At 38.9% G+C, this 22,463-nt stretch overlaps 2 protein-coding genes across 3 annotated transcripts; both read left to right on the top strand.

The window, feature by feature from the left end:
- The first annotated feature begins 489 nt into the window (after nt 1-489).
- Nucleotides 490-13,419, top strand: zdhhc7 (zinc finger DHHC-type palmitoyltransferase 7). Its single transcript, XM_020651135.3, has 8 exons — nt 490-643; nt 1,813-1,911; nt 6,454-6,801; nt 7,878-8,002; nt 8,136-8,232; nt 8,961-9,042; nt 9,731-9,861; nt 10,120-13,419. The coding sequence occupies exons 3-8, from the start codon at nt 6,460-6,462 to the stop codon at nt 10,300-10,302; spliced, it is 960 nt and encodes a 319-aa protein (XP_020506791.1). The 5' UTR covers nt 490-643; nt 1,813-1,911; nt 6,454-6,459; the 3' UTR covers nt 10,303-13,419.
- A 976-nt stretch (nt 13,420-14,395) lies between these two features.
- Nucleotides 14,396-22,425, top strand: terfa (telomeric repeat binding factor a). 2 transcript variants are annotated; one of them, XM_065953090.1, is made up of 14 exons: nt 14,396-14,544; nt 14,678-14,849; nt 15,736-15,831; nt 16,227-16,357; nt 16,465-16,551; nt 17,069-17,209; nt 17,540-17,664; nt 18,586-19,077; nt 19,588-19,665; nt 19,928-20,038; nt 20,121-20,258; nt 21,347-21,429; nt 21,523-21,569; nt 21,871-22,425. In XM_065953090.1, the coding sequence occupies exons 2-14, from the start codon at nt 14,699-14,701 to the stop codon at nt 22,027-22,029; spliced, it is 1,839 nt and encodes a 612-aa protein (XP_065809162.1). In that variant the 5' UTR covers nt 14,396-14,544; nt 14,678-14,698; the 3' UTR covers nt 22,030-22,425. The 2 variants fall into 2 exon arrangements, with proteins under 2 accessions (XP_065809162.1, XP_029134605.2); XM_029278772.2 differs by having other exon boundaries at nt 14,426-14,849.
- The last annotated feature ends 38 nt before the right edge of the window (nt 22,426-22,463 follow it).

The raw sequence follows: 22,463 nt of genomic DNA on the forward strand, positions 1-22,463 counted from the left end.
TTAGGTGGCCCCAGTAAGTTCAAACATTTAGCTATATTTAGGCTAATTCAGGGCCAAAAGAAACAATTAATTGAGGCAGAATACATTACTTTTCTGTAGGCCAGTTTTTTTTTTTAAATAATTGTACTGAACTTAGACTAGGAGTGATCATGCAAGCATTCACATATAGCCTTTAGTTGAAGGCAACATAAATATACAGCTAGAAGATCTCCTTGTGACATTCTCTATAATAAACTGTTTATTATAGGCCTAACTCACCAGGCCTATATGAAGGCATAATAACTGCAGCATTTCAATGCAGTACTGTTTTCTAAGTTTACGGGGTCAATGTCATCCACTGTATTTAGCCAATAGCACCTACAAGTGGAGAATTGAGTTTATCGCACATTTAATGTTGCAATTCTTTACAAATACACGGGATGGCGCTATAATACAACTTCTCCGGACATTTCCGAATGCGAACGGAGGAACCCGAGGTGAACCCCGGAAGCACCGTCGTTACTGGTCACTACCAGCTCGTTGTTAAAGCGATGTGTTGCCGCTGCTGCGGGCACGGCTGCGCCGGAGCTGTTGTTTAGCTCAAAACAGGAGCTCAAAATGTATTAAAAAGGAGTCCCCAACAAATTAAAAAACGACTATTAAGGTATGTAATTTGTCGTCCGTATTGGAGGCTCTGCTTTTGCGCCTGTCGTGTACACACAGTGTTAGCATGCTAGCCGTGTTAGCTTCTGTTTGTGGCTAAATAGTTAGCCAGCCTGATTTACCTTTCAGTTTATATGCATGATAAGTGTCAAGCTGTTGGAGCTGATGTGTACAGTGTGTGTGGGTGAGTGTGTAGTTGTTTGTGTGTGTTGATAGGGCTGTCTTTCAGTCACGACCCTTACTGTAAGCGGTGCAGCAGAGGCTCTAATCTCAGTCACACCTCCTTTAGTAATCTGTTGATTTACGTGACTTTGTGGTTTGTCTGTTTATTTAAATCAAAGTATTTATGTTGTTTTTGCTTTCTTTTACTATCATTCAAAAAAAAAATGCATGATACATTTCAATTGCATGTCTTATCCATAATAGTACAAACATGTGTAAAGGTGTGAACGTCGTTTTGTTATTCGTGTTATGTTCTTGTTCTTAGAGACTGCTGTTTGACTGTCAGTGTGACCGCTGACGTCATTTGGTGGCTTTGACACTTTAGTTTGCTACATTTAGGTGGTCGATCCTCAGGGCAGGATTCAGAGTCAAGACGGTCTGTCATTACTTCCCGGACTAAAAAACGGGAAACACTTGCAATGTCACCACATTGGTATGAATATCCATCATGATAGGTGTGTGTTTCTGGAATTAAAAAAGGAACACTTGTCAACTTGTGAATAGCACAAGGTTCATCCAAAGAGGAAAAAACCACCTATTGTTTGAGTATGTCATACTAGTAGATCCATCACCAACTCATCGAATGAGTCTGGATCATCACTAATTCCAATCAGCTTCAGACCTCCCTCATTTTCTCATTCATATACACTCAGCAGGTCAAATTCAATGCAGCCTACAGTAGTCCCATAATTATATATTTTTTGTAAAGGTTGCAATAGGGAATAACTGTCTTTGAAAGTAGTTGATTGCATGTATTGACATTTCAGAGGCTGTAGTTAGTGGTGAAAAGTATTGCATTTTAGTGAAAGATGTGTATGGTGTTTTGTCAACATTGATAGTTTCAGTTTGAACAAAAAAAAAAGTGATCTATATGTGCAGTTAACTGGCTATTTGTTTCTTGATCCCGAGGTTAATCACTTCTTCCCTGTGCATGTTTATCTATTTCAGGTATCAGCCTACCTGTCAGTCTACATATTTACTTCATCCTGAATGCTGGTCCAGGAAATCAACACATAAGCATGTTGTTGTGAAGAGAGAACATATTTGGTACGTTGCCCCACTTTTTTTCTCAATTTGCATGCTTTTTGTTTGACAGATTATCATGTGTTACAAGTGCAAACAGAGCAAATCGGCTAAGCTCATGTTGTCTGTTAGAGAAAAAGCTGGAAGAGTGACATTCCTCGTTTTGGCTTTTACTTGTTCATAGGAGTGGTTTTTTATGGAGCTGTTCACTAAGCAAAAAAAAAAAAAAAGTTGTTCACTTTTTTGTTCATCTAAGCTGTTAGTACCAGAGAGCAGTGACTTGAGAAGTCATTTGCAACAGAGTATTAAGATGAGGAGTAAAAATTAGAACGCATAGGAGTGCAATTCTGTATTAGGGCTCAAACTGTAAACATTCATACATTCATGGATAGAAGCCTTCAACCGTTTGGATGAGAATAAAGCTGTGGAATAGCACAATGTTGTTCAATCTTTTGTGACTAATGAAATAACAAGTTATGGAGAAGCCATTATGGAATATTTGATGTAAATGTTTTTATTTGCTATTGGATAATGTAGGTTGTCCAATTACACAGTGACTAAACAACCAGCCATTATATCTTTGCTGTGTCAGTAAATTCATTGGCTGTTAAAACCCTTCACTTTAATATAAATAGCATGAGTTGTATCAGTCCGTAAATTGAAACCAATTTCTTTCTGGAATATTTTTTGGCTTTAGCTCTTGTTTCATCTCATTTTCTTTAGCATTGACACTTCCCCTTGCTGTGACTTAGTATGTGATGGTCTTGTAAAGTTATGTGAGCAGGATGACACTGAAGTGACTGCTGGTTATGGATGTAAGAGAGAAGAGAGGCAGTGAGATAAGGAGAGAGGGAGTCTTGTGTTGTGCCCTCTGACTGGGAAGGGCAGGCAGCTGGTGTGGCTTAATGGACCTCCCTCTCATTGACCTCAGAAAAAAATCAATACGCTCTAAACTGGCCAGGAGCATTTTCTTCCTTGTTAAAGATGATGCTGGTTTTCTTTGTTTAACAGAAAAAAAACATGCTGTCCAACAAGGCTGGTGATGTGTGATTTGGAGATAAACACACTGGTTACAGGTCGTACTGACAGATGCTTTCTATGAAAGATTCTTTTAAAGCTTTTAACAAACACCGTTGTTGAACTGGATGCCCCATGTAGTCAGGTCTGTTTTTCTGCACATCACTTTCTATACATTTTTTTTTACTGGGATTGCTAACAATTATTGCCTTTCTTTAGCTTCTATGGTGACAGCAGGTGTTGGCTTTGTAAATATCAAACTTAATCTTGACACATGTTGCACTTATTTTACAGTACTTGAGTTTATGGATTGAACTCCTTGTGTCCAATATATCCCATCCAAAAACTGAAACTATTAGCATTTTCTACGGTCACTCACATGCTGCACTAATCAATTACAAAAAGTATACACTACTTCGTGCAGTCACTTTCTGAAGAAGAAGAAGAAGAAGATATGCTTCATTTATCCAACAAGGAGAAATTGCTTGACTACTCACACAGTTATTGAGACATGATAATACACACATCGACAGAAATACATGTGTGCGGATCTGATGTGCACTAATGGAGAGATGTCATCTGATGAGATGTGATCTGACACATTCAATATATTCTGAATCTTTTTTCTTTTTTTGACTCATTTATTCACTAGACTTTATTGTTTGTTGTTGTTGTTTGTCGGTTGTTTGATATTTAAAATGGTGCTATCCTTTAAGTCCAAGCTTTTTTAGCTTTGACATTCAAGGAATGTTTCTTCTGTGCATTCAGCTGCTCTCCAATCATGTTCGGTTGTCGTTAATTCAAACTGTGGTTGCAGTTTTTCTTCCTTCCCTGACCCACACTACTAAGCTGCTGACAAACTTTGTTTTTGTTGCCCGTGTATTGGCTTGAGTTATGGTGCAATTTTGACAGAGTAGATCCATCACCAACTCATCGAATGAGTCTGGATCAGCACTGATTCCAATCAGCTTCAGACCTTCCTCATTCTGTATGTTATCTCACATAGACTCACTGTGTTTGGTATTAAAACAGTGTAATATGAGGATAGAACTGACAGAGTTCAGTGTCATCAACCGTTTTAATCTGTCAGGAGGGCAGTTGGTAAAGACCTCTGCTTGCCCACACAATTGTTTTTAATGATCCAATTAGGCCTCTAATCAGGGGGAAGTGGTGGAGCTTTGCACATAGACAACAGATATAACAACATTTACAATAAAGCTGATCATGTAGTAAATCTCTTAAAGGGTATCCGTTTGCTAAGTGTGTAACACTTTCCTACTTTTGAATGGCGATGCAGTTATGTCACTGCTGGAGACTTTTGTTCCATTTCATACCATCCCTACTGTCCCCATTAATCTGTATTATTCTATTACTTTCTTAATAAAGAAAAAAACTAGATGAGAAATAAAAGTCAATAGTCTGTCCAGATTGCATGCCGATTTCTTTAATGCAGCTCGAAACATATCAGTTAAAGTTTAAATAAGTCCAGTTCTTATCCCTAGAACACCAACAGGCTCCAATTGGCCCCTCTTTGAAATGGAGGCGTGTCCTTAACTTTGTCCCACTGACCTTAAGAAATTTGGTTTACATAAAGGTGAAGCCATATCGCTCTTAGTTATGACGCAGTAACACACAAATGTCCAAATGCATGAAAATGAATTTCAATCGCAATATTAGACCAGCATTATTACTTTTTGTATTATTATTATAATATATTATTATTAGCTGTTAGGACGTCTCTGTCTTTGTGTCATTTATTTTTCACTTTCACTGTTCAAATTCTCAATGTGCGTTGTGTTTTGTTGTCAAATGTTGTCATCTTAATTTAAAGCCACATCGTGTTTGTGCAGAGTATCCTCAGGCTAACTTCTATCACTATCAATTATGTTGTCTGAGAGACCTTCAATAGCCCACAGAAAAGCCGCTCTTTTTCTGTGTTTGTAGAAACGTTTAACTGACGGGATAAATTGTATTATTGTGTACTTTTTGAGTTATGATAATATTCACAATAATCTCTACAAATTCACTGTGCCGAATTGGAACCAGATTCCTCTAACTGGAGTGTATTTGCTGCTTCTGTCAGAAGGACATGTTTGCTGATTTCTGGTTTTAAGCACTGAGGGACAAAAACTCTCATCTCTGTATATCCTTTTTGAAAGCAATAGAAATGACACCCACTGACACAGATAGTTTTTGGATGGATGCAGAAACAAACCGCACAGTCTGGTGTTAAGAAAAGCAGCTGGGTTGGCTAGTTAGCTGAAGACTGTCCTGCTTAGCTTTGCACCCACTGACTCACTGGAAATGTCTCATTCATACACTCAGCAAATAGAAGCAGTGACATCTGTCAAAGCAATATAGTAGAAAGTACCAGAGCACCCCATCATCAACAAATACGAAAAGTCTATTCTGCCTTCAAATTGACTACCAGTTACTGACTGGAAAACTGGAAAAGCATGATAAAAGACTTCTTAGGGATGTTCCTTTTTATTTATGAATGAAAGAGCATGTGTTTGAGTGGTTGTCAATGACCGTATCCAAGAGGAAGCCACAGTTGTGTGCTCAGCACATCATAGCAGGTCTATTATTCATTTCCTGTTTGCGATAAAGACACACTTTAGTTGTCAGAAAAGACTCTTACTGCCATGCCAACACTCACTTCATTTAAACACTCCTTCTCTCAAGTTTGCAGACAATCATTTTACAGTGTAATACACTGGTGTGTCTACTGAAGCCACCTCTGTAGCAATCCAGATGTTATTGTCATTAAATGAAAATCTTTGGATTTGTACGTCTTCAAAACCTTTTTTCTGGCTGTTTTGCATAAAGGAGGTCAAGACTAACTTTCCCCAGTTTGGTAACAGGGTCCAGGGTCTGTCTAACTTACTGAGCTAATATACATTGTCACACAAATCCCCTCTAATGAAAAAGTATTTCTTATAGTTGTTTATATTTAGGTCTCAAGAGGTTCTTATATGAAGAATGGTGAATGTTTTTTCCACCCATGCTGCTCAATGTTGTTTTGATCTAACCCCTGATTAATCATTATACCATCAAGATACTTAAATGGTTTTGACTCAAAATAAACCTAATGAAATTATTATATATTATCTAATTGGTTGACTCTGTGTCAGTAAGTCCCATTATGTCTACCAACAGAAGGTTGTACAGATTATTATTAGCCTGTATTCCTCACATGCTCTCTGGCTGCAGGATCGGTTTTCTAAAGTGATCAGAGTATTCATTGATTGATCTTAAAGTAGCCGACATTGTCTCGGGGGCCTGTTCTGAACACTCTCATGTGACCTTGACATGAACACAGAGCAAGAAACACACAACCACTCATGTCCCTTGTAATAAATGTTGCTGCGCTCAAAGGGCCCAGAACAGTTGAGTCCGAGATACAGTTACTCACATATGTACATGTTAAGTTTCTTTTAGAAGGCTGCTTCTTATTCATGTTTTAACCTTGATAACATTATAATAGTTAATGTAAAGATTGTGTGACAGAAGCCCTAAATGTAACCCCCCCCATCTCTCTCTCTCTAGGGTAGGATGCAGTCTTCAAACCACCGACTGCGAGATATGGAGCAGCACCACCCGCTGCTGTCGGCAGGTTCCGATGTGGAGTCAGGGAGCCTGTCGGCCGATGTCATGGTCGGGGGTCCCCATGCCCATGCAGCAGGAAACCGCACACTGTGGTTTATTCAGGACAGCTGTGGGATGGTGTGTGCATCCATCACCTGGTTCCTGGTGCTCTACGCTGAATTTGTGGTGAACTTTGTCATGCTGCTGCCGAGCAAGAACTTCTGGTACTCCCTGCTGAACGGGGCCGCATTCAACTCTCTGGCTGTGCTTGCATTGGCCTCACATCTGCGTACCATGCTGACTGACCCGGTAAGCATGTGAAGGAGAGGTGGAGGATATAGATGGAGTGAAAGTCTAAAGAGTGAAAGAGACAGTAGGCAGGGTTAAAAAAAAAAAAAAAAAAGAAATCGGGCAGAGAAAATATGGCTCGAGTCAGTGCTTAAGACAAAATGTATACAGGCTCCTCAAAAAAAGAAGGGTAACTAAAGGGCCACCTCTGAATTAAATACAGTTGTAATATGGTGCTCTCAGTCTTTATTGCGGTAAAATGAGGAGTTTTATAGAATGAAAGGAATTCCTTCAATTTTTATGTATATCACAAGTAACATGCTCTGTCAGGGTCTGATACTTGTTGTAGCTCTCTGATCTGGCACACACTGAGTGGGGGGGGTTGCATGCACCTAAATGTCTTTGTGGTGAGTCATAATTTCAGATATTGATAGATATCATTTGTTCAGGATTGTTGTTGTTTGTTGCTGTTGTAAAGTTTTGGCTTTGTCACTGATCCTCTTGTCATGCTGCAGGGAGTGCAGGTCAAATATTATCAGTAGTGCTGCAACGTTGACTCATTCTTACTCTGAGAAACTTGATGACTGATGACAGCTTCACTTGTGCTTTCTAGCCCACAACAGCCTGGCCTTCACAGTTGCTCCATTTAAAAGCCCAAAATAGTACACAGTCAGCTGTGCTGGAAAGTGTCCGATTGGGCTTTTGACTGAACTTAAAGGTCTTACATTGTTTGATGATTTCACTTAAAGTGGTAGCTACAGCTCATTGTGACTCACTCAGCAGGTATAATGTAGACTCACAAACTAATGAGATTGGATTAGTTAAAGGCTAAATGTGCATTTTTTTACACATAAATATAGCAGAAATCAAGTATATCCTCTGAAAATAACTATGTGAGTCATGACTTACAATGAGTGTGACACCCGAGTCCCGCTCTCTTTAATGTCCGACCGAGCCCTTGTGTGTTTGGAGCCCTTTGCTTGGAAAGTAAAACACCTGTTGATTTGAGACACCCAGCTTGAATTCACTTAGCCATCATGTCATAATGTATTTGTTTGGACATTTATAGTTGATATCTATCATCCTCCATCTTACAGGGTGCAGTTCCTAAGGGAAATGCAACCAAGGAGTACATGGAGAGCTTACAGCTGAAGCCCGGTGAGGTCATCTACAAGTGCCCAAAGTGCTGCAGCATCAAGCCTGAGAGGGCACACCACTGCAGGTCAGTCACAGCGTAGGGGCCAATTCTACACTGAATGAGGTAGTGATGTGCTTCTTGTATCATCTTAGCTGCCCCTTGAAAGCTGTGTAGGTGTGTTTTTCATACCTTTGTGTCTTCTCTCCCCTGCCTGCAGTATTTGTAAAAGATGTATCAGGAAGATGGATCACCACTGTCCCTGGGTCAACAACTGTGTGGGAGAAAAGAATCAGAGGTTCTTTGTACTTTTCACTGTAAGTACATTCAAGTACTCATGGTGTGGTACATTCATTTTGAACAAGGGTGTGGTTGATTAGATTCATTATGTACATTCATCACTTCTTTGATATCACATAAGACTAATTTAAACTAATAATCGAACATGTTTGCATTGCCTCAGTTCTTTTTGAAATTGAGTACGCCATTTGCCTTTAATTCGTTTTTTATTTCAACATTTGTTGAGTTATAGGACTTAATATCTGCCCATAATAAAAAATGCAAATAATTATAATATTTAAAAAAAAGAGAAAATGTTTCCAGGAAAAATTGTCCCTGGATCGTTTCTTTCAGCTGAGGTTCACTGCTCAGAAGTGATGTCACTCACATCAGACACAAGCCTACATGAAATGTACTCACAGCCATTTATGACTTTCACAACATCAGCACTTTTTTTATATGGCTTTTATGTGCTGACTGGAACTTTTTTGACACAGAAACATAAAGCTCTTATATATGGCTGTGCAGTACAAGGTTACCTGTGAGATGACATTTTTGCTCTGCTAACATATTTACATCAATATAGAGTTTAATTGTTAATTACAGCACTGTGCATTGTTTATTATATTTTATTAATGTACAAATGTGTTATAAGTATAGGGAAATTATGACTAAGCCAGCCTAGTGGGATAATGGCACAATTGCCTTTTTTTGCACCGGTCACTTACCATCTCTCTTCCTTCCTCTTCTGTTCGTCTTCCTGCAGATGTACATAGCCTTGATTTCGGCCCACGCCCTGGCCCTCAGCGGTATGCACTTCTTCAGCTGTATTAAAGTCCAGTGGAACGGTAAGGCTTCTCTGTTTTTCAGTATCAACTATGGCATGTAGAGGCTTTTCTTCTGTTGAAAAGAACAGCTGCTCTCCACAGGTCAATGAAGTTGTTCAGCACAGTCATCAAAGAGATGCCATTGATCTTTCCCACCCCCTTTGTGTGTCTCTTTGTAGAGATGAACACATTTAATTCTAAGAATTTTCAGTTTTTACTGCACAAGATGATACTCTGGTTATCAAGGAAATATTCTCAACCAGTTTGTTTTACATGCAAATGTGATGTAATAATATGTAAGGCTGCTGTGATTGGCAGAAAATGGCAGCCAATTTCACACAACAGCTAATACTTAGATGAAAACCTTTTTTGTGAATGATTTACAGCTTGTTAGAAGTGTTTGGGGAGAATGCTTTCAAGTTTCAGTCTGATTATAGGTCAGGTAAGGTGCGGGATTGCATCAGTTAGACAAATGACAGCTTCTACAGACCACATTATCACTTTCACAACTTCATTGGACTAAACCAAGAAACATTTCTATGTTGTCTTTAAGGGTCTATTTAGCAGGATTTTGCTCAGTCAAGAATAAAGGCCTGTGGAGTTTCTCCTTTTTTTGAATGCATTAAATTAGCTGGTGTTTGTTTAACATCCCAGTCAAATAGTAATAAAACTAAAACTCCATTTCCATTTGCCATTTTCCTTTGATCAGAGTGCAGCGACTTTTCTCCGGGGGTATCTGTGCTGCTGCTGATCTTCCTCTGTCTTGAAGCCATCCTCTTCCTCACTTTCACAGCTGTAATGTTTGGTACACAGATCCACTCCATCTGCAATGATGAGACGGTGAGTGTCCGCTGCACCCTGAAAGCTTTGTTTCTTTTGACAACTTGTGTGTGTTGGGGAGGGTCACAGCAAGAAGATGTCTTCAGGGTCGTGGGGTGACGTGTATATTTATATATATAAGTTCCTTTCTTCTTTTGTCCCAAATGTGTTTTACCCTTTTAGATGTAATTGTTTATGTAAGCCTGCAAATAAGGCAGAGCAAACAGACAACCTGGTGAGAAATCCTTTGATTCACAGACCTCTTTGAATGTCTTGCAGGAGATTGAACGTCTTAAAAATGAGAAGCCTACTTGGGAGCGTCGCATGAGATGGGACGGGATGAAAGCTGTGTTTGGGAGTCCACCCTCCGTGCTATGGTGTAATCCATTCACAGGCCTGCGTCTGAGGCGCTTGTTGCTGTTGACACAAGGTCGCCGGGGCGGATCTGAGTTTTCTGTCTGAGAGCAGGGCAGACTCATGCCGCTAAACACTTAGTCCGCCTCTTGAGCGATATTTATTTGTTTCCGGGGGAGCAGAGATGAGCCTCTGCTCCCTGAGGCTGTTCTTCATGTGTGGGTGACACAACTGACTGGCTGCTCCAGTGCAACACTACCACCACTGAAAGTTTGTCTTATCACTTGCACATGCTGAAAGTGACCCAACACCTTTGGTCTGCACGAGTACAACTGGAATATTGGTTTTAACATGAGCAGCTTTTTTGGTTTCAGTGTGTGTTTTTAGGTAAAGCATGCAGTTTTTATTCCTGGTGAGACCTTCCAAGGTGTCGTTTGAGCTCAACTCATGCACCTTGAGAAGACTGCTGCAGGAGTTAGATCATCACTAGACCAAGACAAGTCAAGTTAAATGGCCGAAAGCTTGAAACTGTTTCATGAAGCCAGATGAGTCAAGGACATGCATTACTTAAATGGCACTTGAGGAGAAAGATTGGATAGTGCGCAGAGAGGACTTCACTAAAAGAACTGTGCTGCCTCGATTTGCATGTGTAACAGCTGGATCAGTCGGTATCTCAGCCTGAAAATGAGCCTTTCACTATGTTCGGATGAATGAACAGGAAACTGTGAACACCTCATTGTTATTTGACAGGACTGAGTGTCTTCTCTTATCTGCTCATCTTCTTTGTCATGTTTGTCTCCTCAAGCTGAAATTGTTGATTCTTTCTCTTTCGGCTACTTGGGCCAGTAGAAATATTTGTTTCCTCTGTTAACAACTGCCGAAGCCTCTTTATCATCACAGTGACCACAACTCAACAGTTGACTGTTGTGATTCTCTGGAAATAAATACTTTTGTTTCAAATCCTTATTTGTGGGGGGGGAAGAATCACAGTTTTGTATTACTTGTTCAGTGTCTGTACATGTGCTATTCCTCCCCTCCTTCATGCTGCTCCAAATCCTATTTTCAGCAAATGATCTATCACTTGATCCACTCATATGCCTCCTTGGGTTTTCATATCAGAGCAATATAGGTTGAACAACATTGCCTGCTGAAAAAACTGAATGTTACTCAGTTTGAATTTACTTGCACACCGTTTTTCCTAATGTAAAGAACTTCTGTTTATAGTCAGCGTCCATATGTAAGAGTAACAGTTGGATAAAAATTCACAGCATTTAAACTCCTAGAAACAGCGACACAAATGCCCTGAGACATAGCCAAGTCGCAGATATGGCCAAGTCGCAGACATAGCCAAGCCGCAGCTATGCTGGCTTTGCATGCTCCTCTGCGAGGATCTGGTGCCACATTTTGAATAGCAGAACTGGAGACATTAGCACAATCCCTTTTTGGCTCTCGTGAGCTCATTTTGGTCTCAAGGGCCAGCCTCCATTGTGCAGCCTGCCTGTAGAATTACAAAGGAGCTGCTTTGCAGAAAGAGGCTGAGGTAGCTGGCTCGATACAATCTTTAACTCTGAACAAAGTCTTAAGGAGCCCGGCGAATGCTTCAGAGGCCTTTCCTACTTCACTCCAGAAATGTCAGTCCTGTTACATCTAGCAGATTATTTAAATGTATTCTTGCCTTTAAATTGAAGTGAAATGATCAGCTTTTGTATTGCCATATTTATGAAAGTGTTCCCACACTATTTGACAGCTTGTCTCCCATTTTTGACATAATCAATTGGCCTGTTTGCACTGAAAGGATGAGACTTGTTGAATCTAAAGTTCAGGGTTTAACCTCATGCTTGAATGGCAGGCTCTTATTATCAAAGTATTGACAAATCTAGATTATCCAAGTGTCACTTTTTATTTTTTTTACTGCATACCGCTTTTTGTTCTCATCTGTGGTTGTCAGGAGAAGGAACTCAGTCTCCACTGTTTACACTAAATGATCATATCTGTTGCTGTATGACTACAACATGTACTTAGAATGTAAAAGATCTTTTTGTGGGGCTAAGTGACACAGCACTTCAGCCAACTGATATCAGGGGATTTATTTAAAGCTGTCCTCACATGTCTAATTGTATTCTGCAGGACTGCATCACTTTACCAACCAACACCTTTCTTGTTTTTTTCTATCGGTATAGTTTGGTCAATAACCGTTTCTTTTTCTCAATTCAGTAGCCCTTTGTTTGAATTAACCTTGATTTTGATTTTGTGTGTAATACAGCAGAGTAAATGTACACTTACCATACACAAAGAAAATTCCCATACAAGCTGTCAGTTTCAATTATACATAGGAAATGTCTGTCTGTTTGACAGTTTCACACATACTTTGTTTCTATTAAAAAAATACTTTGCAGGTATTGGTGGCAAACAAAACATCCAGAGCCAGCAAGAGTTCTCTGAGTCCAATAATAGTAACAGTGGCAGTACTAACAAAAAACTCAAACACTTAACTCTTACATGTATTTGTAGGAAGTAGCAGATCATGGGCCTTTTTGAATTGAAGGACATTGCTGCGTTGAATGGATGTCAATATTCAATGGTGAATGGTGTGTTTTGTGCAATAAATTGGGCTTGATTCATGTAAACAAGTACTTCGACATAGGATTTCTTGATTCATATCCCCTCTCTGATGCTGTACGTTTAAAGAATTGATTTAGGATTTTTTTTTTTTTTTTTTTTACAGGGTATGTAGTTTGACATTCATCCTTAGTTATTGAATAAACAAACTCTTCATTTAAAGAGTGGTACCCATTATTGTGTGTTCATCCCTACCTGCTGTTTGTCCTAAGCTAATACAATCACCATTGGAGAGGATTGTTTGACAGTGTGCAAAGTGGTGTAAAACAATGCAAACTATTCTGTCAAAGGCTTTTCTCCCAAAGCAGAAAATGTAGGATAAAGAACATTTTGTGATGTATAGTTATGACTCTGAGCACTATGGTGATGTGACTACAGACTTACATTAACATCTTCATATACAGTCGACAAAGCTTTTATTTGCTACTCTCCTGAGAGAATTTTTCCTTTAGGAGAAAGTCCATCAAATTTATAACAAAGTATAAAGGTTACTATTAACAGTATATAAATGGAATGTTTTATTCAAGTTTTTAAATTGTGTCATGATCTTATGTCATATCTTTAATGTCATTCTTTTACATAATAAAGTTGGTTACATTAAAGCTGTATATTGTGATTGGTTTTCTATCAAATGCTATTTCCTTTTCCTTTTTTTATAGGTGTTGTGCTTCCCATAGTCGGAAAATGCAACGGAAAATGTTTTCATGATATGCTAATCAGGAGTTTGGTATATGTTTCTGTTACGTTACATGGGCTCATGGCTGTTAATTTCTAGAAACAGATTCAAGATGCAGTAAAGATTAATTGAAAAGAGGGGGATACATTGCTGCAGCATCACAGGAAAATCAAGTAAACATCTTGTAAGCTAAAAGTGAAGCAGGCACACACTTCAGCAAATCAGTAACAAAATACACACATTACTGTAGTCTATACATTTATATGGCCACTTTTTAAATGCAACCATCATCCCAGAATAAACAACAGACACAGATATGTTGTTATGGGACATTGAGGGAATCTTAACAAGTAAATAAAAGTGTAAACATAGGGCGGCTGTGGCTCAGTTGGTGGAGTCGTTACCTCTCAACTGGAAGGTTGAGGGTTTGATCCCCAGCTGAGCAACATATCCGATGTGTCCTTGGGCAAGAGACTTAACCCTGATTTGCTCCCACTGCTTCGGTGGCGGTGTATGAATGGATTAATGTTGTACTTCTCTGATGTACATCGCTTTGGATAAAAGCGCCTGCTAAGTGAATTGTAGAATTGTACACAAAGGCAACAGTTTTGGCACTGGGACGTTAACATTAAACATTTTCTAGCCATAAATGCTGAGTTGGTATTGTCAAATGAAGAAAAAAAAATGAAAGATAAAAAAATTATAGGTAAGTCTTATAATGAAAATTACTTTTATCTAACTTTTTTTAAATTATTATTTTCAAATAAGTAACTGTTAATTGGAAATAAACCGCAACAATCCTTTTAGAAAAAAATAAAAATATATTTCATAGTGTAGCAATACTCTCTGTAGTCCAGTTGGCGGCACTATAACTTTTTCCGATGTCCTACAGTACACTTACAAAAGAAGAGTAAACAGGGTTAAAATATTCCCTGAGCTATTTCTTTCAGGCACCACTGTTTTCAAATTTTAAAGGTTTTACTCCTCCAGCTTGATTTGCTGACACTCGTCGTTCGTACTTTCAAGTTTAACCCTTAGACTTGATAAACGTAAAGGTAAAGTCCATGATTTAACGTGTACATTTGAGGCGACGACATCGGCGAAGCATTGCCGGAAGACTAAAGACAGGGAAGTAAAAACCCTGTCTCCATCTTTCACCCGCCTTCATATTCTTTATTATTCCTACAGCTTCCGCGGACTCGCTTGGATATGGCGGCAAAGGAAACTGTAAATATTCCTCAAAACGAAGTTGAAGTTATTATCAACCGCTGGTTGGTGGACTACTATTATTGTTGTTTATTAGAAGTGTTTAAAAAGGACCACTACGATGACTTCTGTGGCTTTAGAGGTGTTGTTGAAAGTAAGTGACGGATTAAGCTACCCCCTTCTTGAACTCAAAGTTGTGCAGGGCTTTGCTTTCTTATTGTGTTTGACAAATAATAAATAATTGATAAAAAACTGTTTATGTTCACTGCATATATACTGTCCTACTGTCCATTTTTAACTCGTGCTTTATGCTCGTCACTGTGGGAAGCAATTAGCAATTAGCTTTAGCCTCGTACGCGTCTGCGTTAATCAGACTAACCAATCAGCTTAGACTACTCTACCAAGTCTGTTCTCTTCATAGGGATAATATGTAAAAAAAAATCTTCAACATCATTAGAATATCTTCCTACTTACTTTCTTATGATCCGATGTGTTAGGAGAGGCCATTTGTCTGACAGACAATTCACCTAATATTCAGCGGGGAATGAAGAGTAATGATCCAGTATTATCAAATATGAAGATCCCCCTCTAATGCAAGAATTAAAAATAATATTTATGAAATTAATGACTCTAATAAATGATGCATGCAGACACTTGTGTGACGAAACTGCAAAAAGGGGTAAAGTTCAGTGATGGGGAGAGAGACCACGTCATTGCTCGTGTCTGTGTGTGTGACTTTTCTGTGCACTTTTCCTTCATTACAGGAATTAAAATGTCAAATCCTGTGTTTTAAGTCTGCTGCACGGTGTTATGTGTGAATGTGAAAAGCATTCCTAGTTTTACACTGCAAGTAAATGAAATCCTAAAATTGTACATGCAGGGGAACTGTGGGCAAAGTCCAATGAATGTGTGCTGATAAGATTGTTTTCTGTATTATCCATCTGTCAAGGAGCGATGACCAGTGTGTCTGCTGTTATTTACTTTCCACCTGGGCACGTATTTGTAGAAAAACACAACCTTGTTTGTTTGGCTTGTTACAGGTGTGTTGGTCCGTCCTGTGCAGTCCACTGATGCCACGCCAACAAAGGTCAGAGTATTGCAGTTTCTCTCCCGGATAAATGAAGGCGAAAAACTTGGTAAGAGAAACATCAATACATTTACATTGCACATCCTGTTAGCAACTGTGTGTAATGTTGTGGATTTTATTAAGCTGCATCTTGTTATTATTATTGTTATTATAAATATCCAGCTGTGAGTAGTATAAAACATCAACACCGTTTCCAAAATGCAGATCTGTAAGTCACTAATGCAGCTATTCTACAGAAATAAAACGGAGGTTTGGCCACTTGATTCACCAACATTTCACAACTTTTATTATTAAAAACTGATATTCATTTCCAAGAGTACTGCTACAACATAAATGTAGTTCCACGTTTAAGAGAGTTGTAGGTACATTCATGAGTAGATCATTAGTTTAGTGACATATTAAGTCTTTAAACACTGTGATGACTTTATTTGTCTTTACCTGCAGACTTGACATTTGAGTTGGACCAGTCAATAACTCCTCTGGAATCAGCCTTAGCCGTTCTGGAACTTATGACCAGTGAAAACCTTATTTTACCGCAGGATTTCCAGGAGGTCAGCACTTCACTGAAAGAGATGGTACGTATTTTTGAATTCTTGTTTCCCCCTCACAATTCTCATATCTGAGCATGTGTTGTATACAACGTTTCATCAGATTACCAACACGTTTTGTTTTCTTATTTTAGCTTGTTGGGATTCTCATTAAAAACAAAGAGTTTGACAAAGCAAAAGAGGTGCTGAACAAACACTTCCCCAAGAAAATGGTTGGCAAGGTGAGTTCTGTTACTATAACAGTTTGGCCTTTGGGATTCTCCATAAATTCAAGAAGTCTCATCAGAATTTTACCTTAAAATAACCTCCCCATTACTGCATCCATCCAACATTTCAGGAGGAGGCCATGTATTTAAAGTTGACCTTGTTATCAAAATAAACAGGCAATGTTACAATTTAGCTTGTTCGACTTTCTTTCATCATCTGTGTGCTATTTGTCAGCCATGCCTCCTGTTATATTCTGTGATTGATGAGGACTTTTTTGTTGACCTTGTTCAGTCACACCAGACCCTTGTTGTTTGGATGCAGCTAGTAGCTACTACTGTACATGGGTCTAGTGTTCATTGTTTAAGGTGTTGTAGTCTTCCTTCTTGCATTAAAATCCAGTTGAATAATTGAGCTTTTTGACACATTTAAGAAGATGATGCTGAATCAATCTGTAGTTAAACATGGTAACAATTTCAATCAGATTTAACTTATCTAAATTTTTTTCATTTCCTGTTTGTGTGTTGTTCATAGAAAGCTATATTCACAGGCCTTATCAGACAGAAGAGTACGAGACATGAAGTCATCGAGAAACTCAACTTCCGACAGTTCAAGCAGGAGATGTTGGCCTTCTGTGAGAGGCTTTGCCCAGTCGGCGTTCCCTTTCTCCACCGGGTATGTAGCTGTGATCAAAGCCCACGATAAAGGCTTGTTGTTTTGACACATTTAATGACATTCAAGGTGACTTTTTGAATTGGTGAGGTATTTTGACTGAGGATAGGCAAAATGAGTTATACAAATGTTGGATTTGAGATGTTCTTTTCTTGAGATGCTGATTGTTTGTCAACTTTTTGTTGATGACTACTATCATTTTGAGAAGCAGAATTCTTTGTTAACCATCTCTGAGTTCCGTCAAGAGTTGGTTTCCATTTTAACATTAGTGTTGTTAGTGATCACGAGACTTTTGTTCAGCCCGTCCACAGACTCATTTTATCTCTGTTACAGGCTGCAAAAAGGCTTCTTGATGAAAGAAAAGAAAAGGAAGATGGCAAGGCAGCCGAAGCTGTTGAGCAAGAGGAACCTGGCCCATCCTCTCAGCTTCCTGTGAACATCATCCATTTCATACCATGGTAAGCTCTCACCTTCCCTGCTAATGTAAAATGAGCCCTTTTTTACTGGTAAAGTGCAGTATGGTCTCTTTTAAGATCGGTAAGCTCTGAAGGCTATTCGAGACTCGTGCAATTGTCTCTATCTCTGTGATTTTAGCTAGTTTTGTTATGGTGTTAATCGCCACTCTCTTTTCAGGATGTTGAACTTCCTACTTTCCAGTAGGTTACAGTGTAGGCAGTAAATGCCAATGCTGGAGAATTAGCCCTTACTGACATTGAATCAGGCAAAGAAATTCAACATCTAAAGGGTTGTAACAGCACAGTCGGTGTGAAGCACAATGAGAGGATGTGCAGACTTTAAGTTTTCTCTTAATGCTCCTCAATAAAGAAAATATATACAGTAGGCAATTTGACATTTTCTCTCAGTGATGCCAAAATAACTATGCCAGCTTTAAATCATGAGCATCATATGACACACTCATCCCCTATAACTATTGGACTGAAAAATAGCAGTGGTACAAGCGACAGAGAACAGTTTGTAAACCTTACACAGATATTACCATTTTGTTTAGAGTTTCCAGATCTTAGACTAACATTCTCTCTTTGCTTCTCGCCAGATGATTAGAGTTTCTCAGTTTTGATTGATCTCTTTTTTTTTTTGAGGGCCGTGGCAACACTGAATGTCAATATGAGATCACATGTCTGCTGTTAGTGGGAGGAATTAGAGAAAAAAGTATAAAAGAGTATGAACTTAGCTGTCACAGTATTTGGTTTTAAAACTTCTATCAGCAGATCGTTACCACAGGTGTGTTCAGGGTCATTTGTTTTCAATGATGTTTTTGTTTTCATTAAAACCATGTTGGAAACTTTTTCCATTCTAATATATTGACTTGCAGTCCCTCTCAGACTCTATTTATTTATTGTGTCTTTGTTTTCTCCCAGTCAACATTCAGTTATAATAAGGACCAGGCTGGAGGCAGCTTACATAGCTTTGTCTAACGATTCAGATGAGAGACCATTCGCTCAGCTGGAGGCAGAAGTGGAGAGAGAGGAACAGGAAAAAAAAAGGACATGTCATTCCCTCCACTGCTCACTTGCTCCAGAGAACAGCACCAATCAGGACTCAGAGCAGGAACTAATATTTCAGAGGGACTCAGGCAGCCCCATGGAGGCGTCCCCAGCAGACCAAACTCCACAGACAGACGCTGTTCTACAAGAACAGGCAGGTTCACTCTCAAAGACACCAGAGGTGAAGAGGACCAGACGGCCCCCTTACAATCTGGCACGTCTAGTGGTGGAGCCGGACAGCCAGGGGAGCACGCAGAGCACGCAGAGCACGCAGAGCACGCCAGCTCTTCAAGACCAGCTGGCTGATTTAAGAACAGAAGAGCGGCCACGGTCAGCAGCTAAAGCCAAGAAAAGAAATTGGAACAGGTATCTATTTTTTTTAAGAAACATTAGGGGTCACTGTAATCAACATTCTCTTTGTCAAGTTATGGATTGGTTGTAATATTTTTTCGCACAAAAGAATCCATATTTTTAGTGTTCCCACTGACCAAAGTTTCTTTATCTCTACCATTAAAGCCAGATCCTGTCAAACATAACAATAAGTAAAGACGAAGTTTTTAACTGTAGTGATGTTTTAAGGCGTAGTCTGTTGGCCAGTAGCTTTGGGCTTTTGTCACCCAATGGCTGAGAGACTTTTAGAAAATACTAAAAGCCGACGAGCTATTGCAGAAGTACTGGGCGGGTATCAGAGAGAATAAAGGAATAAAGTTTGATAACGAGTAGTAGTAACTGGTCATTATCACATGACTCTTACAAAAATACTAATAACTCCTGTCTTTGTATAGCACGTGTCATTCTCTGGTTTTCTGAGGCTTGCTTGTGGTCCTGTGGCGCTCGGTGAGTGCTCAGAACTAACACTGTTGTTTTGTCACGCAGAGCCGCAACAAATTTGGCCAAGGAAATTGAGAATGACTCATCTGACGAACTCCATGAAGAGACAAACAGATCACTGACGTAAGTCGAAGTGTCAAATACTTCGCACAACTTTCCCACATAAGGAAACTTGTTTTTTTCAATCTGAAACTATCTTGTTGTTTACTTTAACTTCTCTAAATATTTTTTGGAATGGTACAAGGAGATGTTTGTTATCAGAAATATAAAGATTTTCACCGTTTTCTCAACACGACTGATAGAAAATACAGTTTTTGAAGAATGTTTTTTCCCAAAACAGATCACATTTTTTGACATTGCTTTAAGTCTCAACTCTCGTCTATAGAAGCTCTAACAAGTCAAAGAGGATATCATCAGACTCTTCTGAAGACCCACAGGAATCATCGTCACCCTGTAAAACACCTGGTAAACGACTGGCCAGGGATCCTCTCAACAAGCAAGTCCAAATAAAACACTCATTTGATGTCAATATGTTTATGAATTTGACATTTGCTTAACTTAATGTTGTTTTTATGCAGAGATCACGCAAATGCAAGTGACATCATGATCACAGACTCTTCACTGGACAGCCCACCCATTCGGTTTCCTCTTCGCCCCGTCCCTCGAACGAGCTCCACCCCTCAGATGAAAGATGAAGGTTCTTCACATTCAAAATGGTTAGTGATGAGAACATCTGGGACCGTATTCACGAAGCCTCTTAAGTACTAAGAGTTGCTCCTAGTGACAACATTCGAAGAAAATTCTTAGAACCATGACATTTTCCAAGAATTTCCCCTAAAAGTTAAGACTACTAGACCCTTATAAAGATAAAAGTTATTCACAAAGTGTCTTGGCCCTTAAGAGAGCTCCTAAGGTGTAAAACCGTTAAGAGTAGTGAGGAGGACTTTTAACAGTCTTAAGAGTTTCTCAAGCTGAAGAGAAAACAGAGAAATGTTCTCCAAACACTACATGAGGAATAATCTTTTGGTCTCATAGTCGGGCCGAACAGACAAAAATGATCTGTGCAGACATTTCCATCCATTCTTTTTTTTTTTTTTTTTACAGAGCAAATTGAGACATGCATGTTGAGTTTCTCTACATGTGGTTACCCCCACAGGTGCATCCAATCACTAATTAAGGCTCTTCACATGCTGCTATAACGATCAGCATGTGAAGAAGCTGCTGCACAAGTGAGCATGTGATTTCAAACAGTCTGTAGGTTATATACTTTTCAAGTACGTCTTACATGTTATCACACGGATGCTAATTTCATGGTGTTCATTATTACACAATGTCTGACTACGTTCTATGACTGACTTTTTTGTCTAAGATTTTTTTTAGATTAACCAATCACAGCTTGTGAAAAAAAAAAATGTGTCACACCTAGCATGGGTTGAACCCCGCCTCCCCACTAAAATAAAAGTTTCTGTCTCTTTCTTGCTCTGGGAATGTTCATAAAATCACTCCTAGGCTAAAAGTCCTGGCTAGGAAAATTATTAAGCTACATTTGGAGCTCTCTGAGAGGATTCTCAGGATGTTGGTGAATACAGGACTAGGAGGATTAACTAAAGTTTTTTTTTTTTTTTTTTTTTTAAATGATTCATTCCCTTTTTCAAAAACAATGTCAGTTTAAATAAATGAACTTGCTTCACCACATAACAAACAAATTCTACCCCACCTATTTGCACAACAGCAAAAAACATGAGGTGCTGCCCTTTTTGAATCTTTCACAGCTGATTATGTGTGTTTCTGCTCTCGTTTACAGGACAAAGCTTTACCATAATGCAAAGGAGAGTAGGGATACATGGAGCGATGAGGAGACATATTTCGACAGCCGAAAGAACAGCAGTAACATCATCTATTTCTTCTGATTAATCCTGTAATTAATCAAACAGTGAAAACCTTTGTTCACGCACTAATGGATCTGTTTTTCCCCTAAAGAAACACAAGATGAGAGCAATAATTCAAACACAGGCCAGAAGAGGAAGGCAAGTATAACGAGTTGTATTTTATACATCTCTGCATTATACATACATAGATACCTGTGGTTCATTATTACAAGTTCACATCATTTTAGAGATTCAAAGAATGTAAATCTAAAATGACAGTAATTTGGGAGATATTGGTTGTATAGAGGAAAAAACTGATGAATTCAAACATCCATGCTTCTTAATTTTCTGATCCTGGTTGGTTTCACCTGCTGATGATTTCTATCTAGCCTCATTATCATGCAGCAGCAATAACCAAAAAAGGTAACTGAGTAACCTGTATTTCTTTGTTTTGTTTCAGATGTGGACCGTGGCTGAGACAGACAAGTTAAGAGAAGGGGTCAAAAAATTTGGAGAGGGAAACTGGAGTAAGATCAAGGATTACTACTCCTTCAACGATCGAACAAATGTCCAGCTCAAGGACAGATGGAGAACAATGAGGAAGTTAAAGCTTGTTTGAGAGGTTCAAGTGAGAGAACAAGGTTTCTTCTGACTTTATAAACCTTACAAAAATATTTCTTTTTGGAATAATTTTTTCCCCTCAAGTCCGCTACATTTTGTAGTTTGGTAAATGTTAACGGGTTCATGTGCGGGTTTGTTTGTCCCATTGTTGAAACTGGAGTAAAATCAAGGATTACTACTCCTTCAACGATCGAACAAATGTCCAGCTCAAGGACAGATGGAGAACAATGAAGAAGTTAAAGCTTGTTTGAGAGGTTCAAGTGAGAGAACAAGGTTTCCTCACAGACTTTATAAACCTTACAAAAATATTTCTTTCTGGAATCAATTTTGATATGTTAGTGGTTTCATGTGCGGGATTGTTTGTCCCTTTGTTGTAATAAAAACTACAAAGGTGTCTTAACACATGGTTAATGCAGCCCTTTACACACTAGC

The sequence above is a fragment of the Labrus bergylta genome, chromosome 3, assembly GCF_963930695.1.
Source record: "Labrus bergylta chromosome 3, fLabBer1.1, whole genome shotgun sequence".
Lineage (NCBI taxonomy): Eukaryota > Metazoa > Chordata > Actinopteri > Labriformes > Labridae > Labrus > Labrus bergylta.